Raw genomic sequence first — 10,152 nt, forward strand, 5'->3', positions numbered from 1 at the left:
CAACGTGCGAACCTAACTGAACCTAACTCTTGTTATGACCAATACAAAGGATTCTAAAATCCATCTCAATGAAATTGAAATCACAAATCAAATCACAAATCATGAGTAAATTTAAATACTTCAATCAAACATAAGATTTGATGGATTTTAAAATGCAAATTCTATAGTCTGTTTGAATCCTAGTAACCAAACAACAAACAACCCTTGGGTTTTGAAATAGGGAAATGGGGACAAACAAAATGCCCTAATTTCAGACATATCCCCATGGATGGCACTCATCAGTCATCACCACACTTCACAAACCTTCTTAACCAAAGGCTCTCGAGTTGAAGTCAGCTCCGACGAAGACGGTTTTTCCGGCGCCTGGTACGTCGCCACCGTAATCCGCCCACCGCCCTCCACCTCCGATCGTAACAACCTAGTTTACATCGAATACCACAATTTGTTAGCAGACGACGATTCTTCTTCAAATTTAAGAGAATACGCTAACGTTGCTTACGTCAGACCTCCACCACCACCTGATTCTGATACTGATACAAATTGTTATTCCGATTTCGAATTAAACGACGTCGTTGATGCGTTTTATAGAGACGGTTGGTGGACCGGTGTAATTACATCTGTTGTAGATAAACATAATTTTGTCGTTACCTTTAAAAATCCACCTGATAAACTTCAATTTCATATTTCAAAATTAAGGATTCACAGAGAATGGGTTGATGGGAAATGGGTCCCACCCCAGAATCAGGTTTCAACTTTACCTTCTTCACCTTATTTATTTGTATTTTTTATTTATGTTTTATATTTTATATTACATATAAAAAATGTGAAACTATAGATCAACGTTGTCCGATTACTCGCTGATTAATAGCTGAAGTTTTGATTTTTCAAAATCTGTTAAACTAAACCGTCAAACGTTGATTGATGGGTCAAATTCGAATTTGGTAATCAAAGTCAAAAGTGGTCAACATTTTAACATGAATTTAAACTAGAAATGAACGAAAACGGTCAACGTTGATTGATGGGTAAAATTCGAATTTGGTAATCAAAGTCAAAAGTGGTCAACATTTTAGCATGAATTTAAACTAAAAAATGAACGAAAATGGTCAACGTTGATTGATGGGTCAAATTCGAATTTGGTAATGAAAGTCAAAAGTGGTCAACATTTTAGCATGAATTTAAACTAGAAATGAACGATTTTTGACAATTATGTTAAAGTTTGTGTTTATGGTTTTCTTCTATGTTTACACATATATATTTTGAAATTTAATATTTAAGTGTATAATGTACAATCTGATTAATCCTCGAATTACCGATTACTCATTCGGAAGTCCCTACCGCTTAATCCCCGAATAGCGAATTTTTCAACCTTGCTATAGATAGCTAATTTATATAATTACCATCTATGCTGGGGTTTGTTTCCAGTCCATATATGATATATCAAATTGGTATGTAACAAAAATACAAATATTAAGATTATTGGGTTGTTTTGTCTACAACTAACATGAAAAGTATAGTTGCACCCATAGTAGCTTATAAATTTTAATAGGCCACTAAAATTTTAGTTATTAGTTCAATACATTTTTAGATGCATAACGTTACTTGATATCGGTGTAATAAAGTTTGTTAATTTGTGTTTCTCGAAAGAGAACAGCAGGGTTAATGTTCACTGAAGGTAAAAAAGTTGAAGTGTCATTTGATAAGGAAAGTTTACAGGATGTTTGGTTTCCTGCAACAATATTGAAAAATTCTGGGAACGATACTTTTTTGGTTGAGTATCAGCTGCCGGGAAATGGCGATGAGGCTGTTCTTGATAAAGTTACGGTAGATTATCATCATATTCGACCATCGCCACCTCATTTGCGAGAGAAGAATTTTGTTGTGTTGGAAAAGGTAGATGCGTACTCTGATTTTGGTTGGTGGAGTGGAGTGATCACGAAAGAGCTTGCAGATAATAGGTACAAAGTGTTTTTTAAGCAAACGAAAGAGGAAAGGGAGTTTATTTACTCGAAAGTACGACCACATATGGAATGGAAAGGTGGAAAATGGTTCAACACTTCTCAGGTATTTATATTATTTTATCTATGGGTGACTCGTATATTTGTGATTGCATTGGTCTCATTCTCTGTTATTTGACATGGACAATTTGAAAGTAATATTGTTGAAATGAGCCAAAAAGTGTATAATGGTATGTGTATGTATGTCTTTGTAGCTAGTACTAATTGTCCATCTTATTGTTTGAGCCACAAAAACTAAACATATATCTCTAACTCAGTGCCATTATTCAAATAATGAAATAAATACACATTTGTGATAGTGAGTTGTACAGCTTGTGTAAAAACAAACATTAAGGTAGACAAATAAATATGGTGGATTCTAAGGTAGTGCTTTACGTGTCGAGTCTTTCGAGCCAAAAAAACACATACATTTGCAAGATCGAGTAATATATTATGCACAAAGGAATGTTCTGAAAAATCCAGCTGTTTTTTTTATCTATAAGGCAAATGTTAAATCTATTAGATACTTGATACATAAGTACACCAACACTACTAGACACTATAGTCTTTTCAGTCATTCAACCAAAGCTGAGTAGACTTCTGAATATATAGAAGTATTTAAAGCAACTCAACAGAGAATTTATCGACTACTTAATGGATACGGGCATCTTTATCTTATGACGATCAGATTATGCCTCAAAAGCTGTTTTACTTAGATTTAACCTTCAGCACACCGTTTTTAAATTATTCTAAAGCCAGCAGTATTGAAAATGTTGTTCTGCATGGTGAATGTGATTTTGTGAAGGGTGACAGTGATGGAATAACAACTCGTTCATTGATGGATAAGCAAATCGAGCAGAGCAATGGTAAACAATCGACTGTTGAAACATCAATAATGAAGAAGACAAAGACGGCGAATCTTGATAGCAATGACGAAAGTTTATTGCCTTCCAAAACATCAAAGGATAAAAGTAAGATTAATGATCCAAGTAAAGTTCAAAGTGGGACATCTGTTGGTCAATCAGAGGGCTTTGATTCTGAAGCAAGTGTAATTAATGACCAAGAGTTTAGTAAATCTGAGAATCTTTCTAATGGAAAGAAAATGGTGAATTGGTTTCTTATTACTATTTTATATTGATCTTGTATAATAGGGTATATGAACAACTATCTTATCTACTTAAATATTTATAAGCTTGGTACATATGAGAATGATATTAATAAAGCTTAAAACTTAATGGAAGATTGACCATCTTGTTTTTGTTTTTTGCAGCGCAGTAAACGAGGACAAGGTATTGAACTGAATACTCCAGTTGTAAATTCTTCAAGAAAGAGGGGTAGGAGATTAGCTAACGAGCTAAAAGACTTGCAAACTATTAACGAAGAATTCATGAAAGGTTTTACCATACTGTCTCCAGTTGTAAATTCTTCAAGAAATAGTAAGTAATCTGAAATGCTCTAATTTGTCATTAAACAATCCTAGAGGGGCGAATCTGTCATCCAATATATATCAGTAGGGTCAATATGTTACTTAATTTATGAACAGTTAACAAAGGTTTGGTCTTTCAAATGGTATATGTATTTTGCGTGTCTCTATTTTTATCAAATAGACACACTTGTTTGGGTATAATAACAAATAAATAAATACCAAGGGTGGTGGTTTGGTGCTTAAATAATTAGCAGTTGATTACTAGTAAAATAGTTATCATTAAGTTTGCTTTAACTTAAAGTTTCACTATATCATATATATTATGTACTCAAGGAGATGAACTTTTCAGGACCAAAACGTGACTCAGTCAAAACAACCACCCAAGAAATCAATGAAAAAAGTGATGCTGCCAAAGACGTTCGCGTACCTATTCTCAGGGGATCACGAGGGAAGAAGAAACTTCAGAAGTTACCAAGTGAAATCCCAAACGTTGCAGAAGGTGACATAATACAACCACGTGCGTCATCGATACCATTAACTCCAGTTGATAAGGTCATAAAATACAGCTGCTAGTTATTATTTTTGTTGTTTGCATTAGAAAAATGATAATAATTGTGAGGCTTTTAAAGAATATTCACATGTTCTCATTTAGGCGGGAAACGAAGGAGATGCGGCATCTGTTGCACCGAAAAGGAAGAGGGGTAGACCACCTAGGTTACAACCCGTAAGCCCCGAGACTGCAGTTACAGGTATATCATAAACCTTCTAAAATATCATAATCGTTGCTTAACAATTCATCGACTCAATTAATAATTTCTTTTAATAAAAATTGCAGATAATAACCGTAACGTAGGTGTTGATCCAGGGAAAGATGCGGAGGGAAAACAAGTCGAGTTGGTTACGAGTTCCGGATCCAAATTATCCGAAGACAACCAGATTCGCCCATTAACTAAAGACGAGCTGCAACTGCCAACCGAAAGCTCGCAACAAAGTTTAAGTGTTCGACGGGGCGGTAAGAAAAAGTCGTCAAGGAAAGGAAAACGAGGAAAGAGGAAAACGATCTTTATAAATACCGAATCTCCCGCTCCAGGTGCACAAACTGACTAGCTTATAAATTATGAGATCATTTGTATGTAATGAACTTTATGCTAACTGGTAATTTGGATTTTTTATTTTTTTTAGTAACCGTATCTGACATAGATTCTCAAGATGCATTTGAAGAAAAAGCAGATGACGATTCATCAAAAAAGAATCTTGAAGTGTCTCTTGAAAGGTCACTTGATTCTGATAATCAGCCTCTTTCGAGATGGTTTGAGGGAGTACAATCTCATGGGCCAGGTAAAACCTATTTTACCGAGAATGAACATATATATATATATATATATATATAGGGGCAGGATCAATGGGGAAGTAACCAATCGGGTGGAAGCGGGGGAAGCAATTTTTTTTTTTTTTTTTCGTTTTTTTTGAATTTTTTTTTTTCCGGCATCAAGATTACACGAAAATATGAACATTTAGAAGAGACACTTCGTGATGAATGTTATTATTTAGGCGGGAAAACGATCGACAAAAATAACATTCAAGATAATATTGTTCGTGAAGAATATGAACGTTTTTTTTTCCCATGTTTTGTGAAGTAAAATTTAGCCCGATTTAGAGTTTAGGGTTTAGGGTTTAGGGTTTGGTGTTTTGGGTTTATTTCCATAAACCCAAAACACCAAACCCTAAACCCTAAACCCTAAACTCTAAACCGCTCGTGTTAAAAACTCAATCTAAATCCTAAATCTAAACCCTAAATCTAAACCCTAAACCCTAAATTTCTAAACCCTAATATCTAAACCCTATAAACCCTAATATCTAAACCCTAATATCTAAACCCCAATAGCTAAAACCTCAAAATACGCTCGAAAAACACGACAATTGTTATATATTACTTCTTCGAGCGTTTTCCCGCCAAAATAAAAACATTTATCACAAAGTGTCTCTACTAAATGTTCATATTTTCATCTCATCTATAATGTTCGTGAACAAAGTTTTTTCAAAAAATGAAGAAAAAAAAAGTTTTTGCTTCCCCCGAATGGTTACTTCCCTCTTGATCCTACCACTATATATATATATATATATATATATATATATATATATATATATATATATATATATATATATATAGGGTCATTATCAAGAGGGAAGCACTTTCTTGGGGGAAGTAAATTTTTTTGGTTATTTTTTTTGAATTTTTTTTTTCAAACATTAAGATCACATGAAAATATGAACATTTAAAAAAGACACTTTGTGACGAATGTTATTATTTTGGCGGGAAATCGCTCGAAAAAATAAATGATAACATTCATCATGAGTAATGTTTTAATTAGAGTTTATTTGCATTGTTTTGTTTTCATCTTGTGTGAAGTATGTTTTTCGAAATTTAGCCCGATTTAGAGTTTTGGGTTTTGGGTTTAGGGACTAAACCCAAAACCCTAAACTCTAAACCGTTCGTGTTAAAAATTCAATCTAAACCCAAATTTCTAAACCTAAAACACTAATTTCTAAACCCTAATAGCTAAACCTTAATTTTTAACCCCTTAATTTCTAAACCCTAATTTCTAACCCCTTAAAAAAACTCAGAAGCAAAACATTCATTGCAATGAATGTTATCATTTGTTTCTTCGAGCGTTTTCCCGCTAAAATAATTACATTTATCACAAAGTGTCTTTTTTAAATATTCATATTTTCATGTGATCTTAATGTTTGAAAAAAAAAATTCAAAAAAAACGAAAAAAAAAAATTACTTCCCCCACTTCCCCCCAAAAAAAGTGCTTCCCTCTTGATTAAAACACTATATATACGTATATGTATACGTATATATCTACGTATATATATACGTATATATATATACGTGTATATATATATACGTGTATATATATATACGTATATATATACGTATTGATGACAAACAAATCTATCTTTAGAGGGAAATACGGAGCAATCATCGAAGTCGAGTGAGAAACGTATGGAAATTGTTGCATGCTTTAATGGTGAAGAACCTTTGCCTTTTGCGAAAAGCACACTACTTTGGAAAACCCTAGAATCGATGGAAGCGTTCCAGAAGATTCCTCAACAACCCCATTTTCGTCCGTTACTGAAAAACGTGAAGGAAAGTAATCAAGAAGGTGCGGCTATCGGTATGATGGTGATGTTTTCAACGGTGGTGGACAAGACGCGTGGTTTAAAGTTCGATGACCCAAGAGGTGAGATAGAGGACTGTTTGGAAACACTTTTGGAACTTGAGGATAACGGATTTAATGTGAATGTGATACGAGAACGGTTGAAAGGGTTGGTTGGACAAAAAGACACGCACGATGAGCTGGCAGAGGAGTCGAAACGGGTGGTGGAGAAAATCGAGGAACATTGTAAGGTGCTTGATGAAAGTTCTGATGAAGAAATGGAAGAAATTGAAAGACAAATAAGGGAATTAGAGGAAAGAAAGAGACAAGTGTTGTTGAAGAAGGAGAAAAGGAATTTGGAAATTGGTGTTATGAAAACGACGGCTGAAAAGATTGAGCGAGAGATGAGAGAAGTTAATGCGGAATTCGATAGGTTAGCTGCTACCCCTTTCTGAATTGTGAGTGAGTTTAGGTTGAAATTGGTGTTGGTGATATATACTGATATGTGAATTTTATGCTGTTCGACTCTCTATTGTGAGTTGTGAAATCATCATTCTGTACATTTATCTAGCCAATTAGTAGATTATGTGTACTTTTGTGTACGCGAAGATTTTACATTTGTGTTATTTAAGCTTAATAATGGCATCTGGGATTGCTTGCGCTTTTTTTTTTTTTTTTTTTTTTTATGTTGTTGCATTAAACATTAAAAACACCAATCAATCATGCTAATGATAAAGTAACAATAAATCATTGATCAAACGATTCAAGTTCTGGAAACAACAATAACAAAATTAAAGTTTGCAAAGCTAAACTAGAGCTGAATTGAAGTTTTTCTAGCTCTTTATTTATTCATCGATACCCATTTATGATCCATAACTTGTGTCTTGATCTTGATCATCATTTACTTGCACTTCCATTGACGCACACCCATTGACCCACAAAAATTGCTTCACAGTTGATGTTGGGGTTGATAGCCAAAAACGATTTCAGACTCATCTTGACCGACTTGCTAATGGTGGTGCAATCTTCGCTAGCTTCCACCCCGATAACTTGATTACAAACTAAAGAGTTCGATTTCAAGAAGCCATCTGTTATTTCACGTAGTTTTGTTATTTTAATGTGATGAAATAAAAAGAGGGTGTGATTCAATTTATGAAACGCAATGTTATTTGCATTTGATTTTTGAAGTACTAATTTGTATGAATATACACTTGGAAGATTATATATATGACATGCCAAATTACATATTCATATTGTGATGATTGAAAGTTGAATACGTAGGTTTTAAAAGTTCATTAGCGCACACAGTATTTTAGTCATATTTAATTTGTTACACTTCAAGATACTTGCCCATAAATTGAAGTTTGAAAAAAGCATTACAAAGCTATGAATTAAAATGATTTACCTGCTATGGTAACTCTATTTCCGCCAATAGGAAAAGCGATAGGATAAGTGTAATCGTTACAGACATGTAAGCGTTCTTAGCCATGATATCTTGTTACGAGTACTTTCTTGGATAAGAATGGTGATACGGAGTAATAATGATCGATATATCTTATTAAGGTTCTTAACCTTGTTATTTATAGTGAAGGATTTGGATAAATTATTATAACCTCTCCCATAGATGAGCCAAATTCACATTGTAATCTAAGAATATTTACAGCCGGCCATTGTTTTAGTTATACATCTTTTTTACTTCTAATCTATTGCCGATATTCCTCCTGCATGACTTTTATTTTTGTTGTATCGGATATAATATACTCCGTATAATTTATGGTACACAAAGCAATGAACTATTTACCATAGCCACTGATGTAGCAAATTTGTTCATTGTGTTTACAAAGTGTTACTTCCATCTTTTCATTCATTGTACTAAAATTGCAATCTTTATAAAAGGATGGAAAGAAAAAAAATTTGTCTAGAAATTTATTGAGCCATTTCTCAATGATCACATTTACTGTCTACTTGCCACCCAGGGCCGGTCCTAAGAATTTGGATGCCCAGTGCGAACATCTCAAAAATATGCCCCCTACCCCCCTCAAAGATTAACAAAAAACTAATAAACGAAAATATTAAATATAATTGAACCACAAAAAGTAGTTGCAACAAAATATAATTCATAAAAGTAAATACATAATTACAAATTATGATATTGATACCAATATATCAAATGAGATGTTGCAGCCGTGAGCCCATGACCGTGAGCCTTGCAGTTTGCAGCCTTTGTAGACTTGTAAAACCACCGAACCAGAAAAAAAATTGAAACCGAATTGAATGATTGTCGATTGATTGTTGCAGAAATATTAAAGAATCAAAACTCAATAAAGCTTATTCAAAGAACTAAAGAAGCAAATAGGGGGGAAACTGAATCACATATATAAAATCATTGTGGAGTCATGGAGATTATTTATGGTATTGTATAGAAGAGATAAAAAGAAATTGATTTTCTTGATTTGGGAATCGTCGAATTGATGAGGATGAGGACAGAGGACGTTTGGATGCCTTAGTGATACTGATACAACGAATCAATTATACTCCGTATTTAATTTTTAGCTATCAGTCCCGATTTAATATAATGATATGAAATAATGGGCTTTTTTTAGTTTTTGTAAAACAATTTATTATTTATATGGGCTAAAATGTTGGGCTTAATGAACCTAATATATATGAAACTGGACTAATAATATGATACCCTTTGGATTATGTTGCCCAGGTGCGGTTGCACCTTCAGCCCCGCCCAAAGTCCGGCCATGTTGCCACCATTGACTGACGTTTGCAAACTTGATAATCAGTTCCAATATCCAAAAGCATCATAAAAAATGTGGAATTTGTATCGAGTGGATAAGATTTGAATATACTAAAGATCTTTAGGTTAATTATTTCAAGCTAAATCAGTTTGCTGTGAAAATGGAAAATGAAAGAAAAGGTACAAGTGATAACAATCCATCTGTTGGTCATGTTTAGACTATTTGTAGTGTAGCTGTGAAGGCACTCAAAATGACACCATCACGCCACCATCGCGCCACTGTGTGGCGTGATGGTGGTAATTTTGCCAGCACAATGAAGCCTTCACAAGTTGAGCTGAAACCATGGCTTGTTGACACGTGTTGATGAGGTTTAAAACAAACGGCTATATAGCCGCTGAAATAATTAAAAATATATATATTAATCTTTATAAATACTACATTTCAATTCTCATATCATATTTTCACACATTTCTTTCAATATTCTCTTATTAGTCCTATAATTTTATATAAACAACTTCAATATGAAATCTTTGTTTAAACTTTTCGATATTTGCGATTCGGATGACGAATATGAGTTGGATCTTTTACGAGCATACACCGGAGAATTAGATGTTGAAGAGGGTGAAAGTTCTACTGAACGAGTTCCACGGTCTCGAATTTACATTCGTAGAGATCGTGAACTTGCAGCCGAAATTTTACACAAGCACTACTTTCAAGAGCATCCAATGTATCCTGAAAAACAATTTAAAAGACGTTTTAGAATGAGTAGCGCACTATTTTTTGCGCATCGTCAATGATATAAGTATACGATGTACAACCTT

General features: G+C 33.7%; 1 protein-coding gene across 1 annotated transcript; it reads left to right on the top strand.

The window, feature by feature from the left end:
* The first annotated feature begins 268 nt into the window (after positions 1 to 268).
* LOC139854148 (DUF724 domain-containing protein 7-like) lies at positions 269 to 7,239 on the top strand. The gene is made up of 9 exons (XM_071843470.1): positions 269 to 745; positions 1,645 to 2,061; positions 2,800 to 3,099; positions 3,265 to 3,430; positions 3,770 to 3,972; positions 4,073 to 4,169; positions 4,256 to 4,510; positions 4,603 to 4,758; positions 6,390 to 7,239. Exons 1-9 carry the CDS (start codon positions 269 to 271, stop codon positions 7,037 to 7,039), a joined length of 2,721 nt encoding a protein of 906 aa, XP_071699571.1. The 3' UTR covers positions 7,040 to 7,239.
* Positions 7,240 to 10,152: the final 2,913 nt, after the last annotated feature.

This window comes from Rutidosis leptorrhynchoides, chromosome 6, assembly GCF_046630445.1.
Source record: "Rutidosis leptorrhynchoides isolate AG116_Rl617_1_P2 chromosome 6, CSIRO_AGI_Rlap_v1, whole genome shotgun sequence".
Classification (NCBI taxonomy): domain Eukaryota; kingdom Viridiplantae; phylum Streptophyta; class Magnoliopsida; order Asterales; family Asteraceae; genus Rutidosis; species Rutidosis leptorrhynchoides.

What these genes read in the sequence shown, in the direction of transcription:
- LOC139854148 (XM_071843470.1), top strand. Translation starts at nt 269, where the DNA reads ATGGCACTCATCAGTCATCACCACACTTCACAAACCTTCTTAACCAAA. An exon ending in AATGGTTCAACACTTCTCAG is followed by an intron (nt 2,062 to 2,799) that starts GTATTTATATTA and finishes GATTTTGTGAAG; the next exon opens with GGTGACAGTGATGGAATAAC. An exon ending in TGTAAATTCTTCAAGAAATA is followed by an intron (nt 3,431 to 3,769) that starts GTAAGTAATCTG and finishes TGAACTTTTCAG; the next exon opens with GACCAAAACGTGACTCAGTC.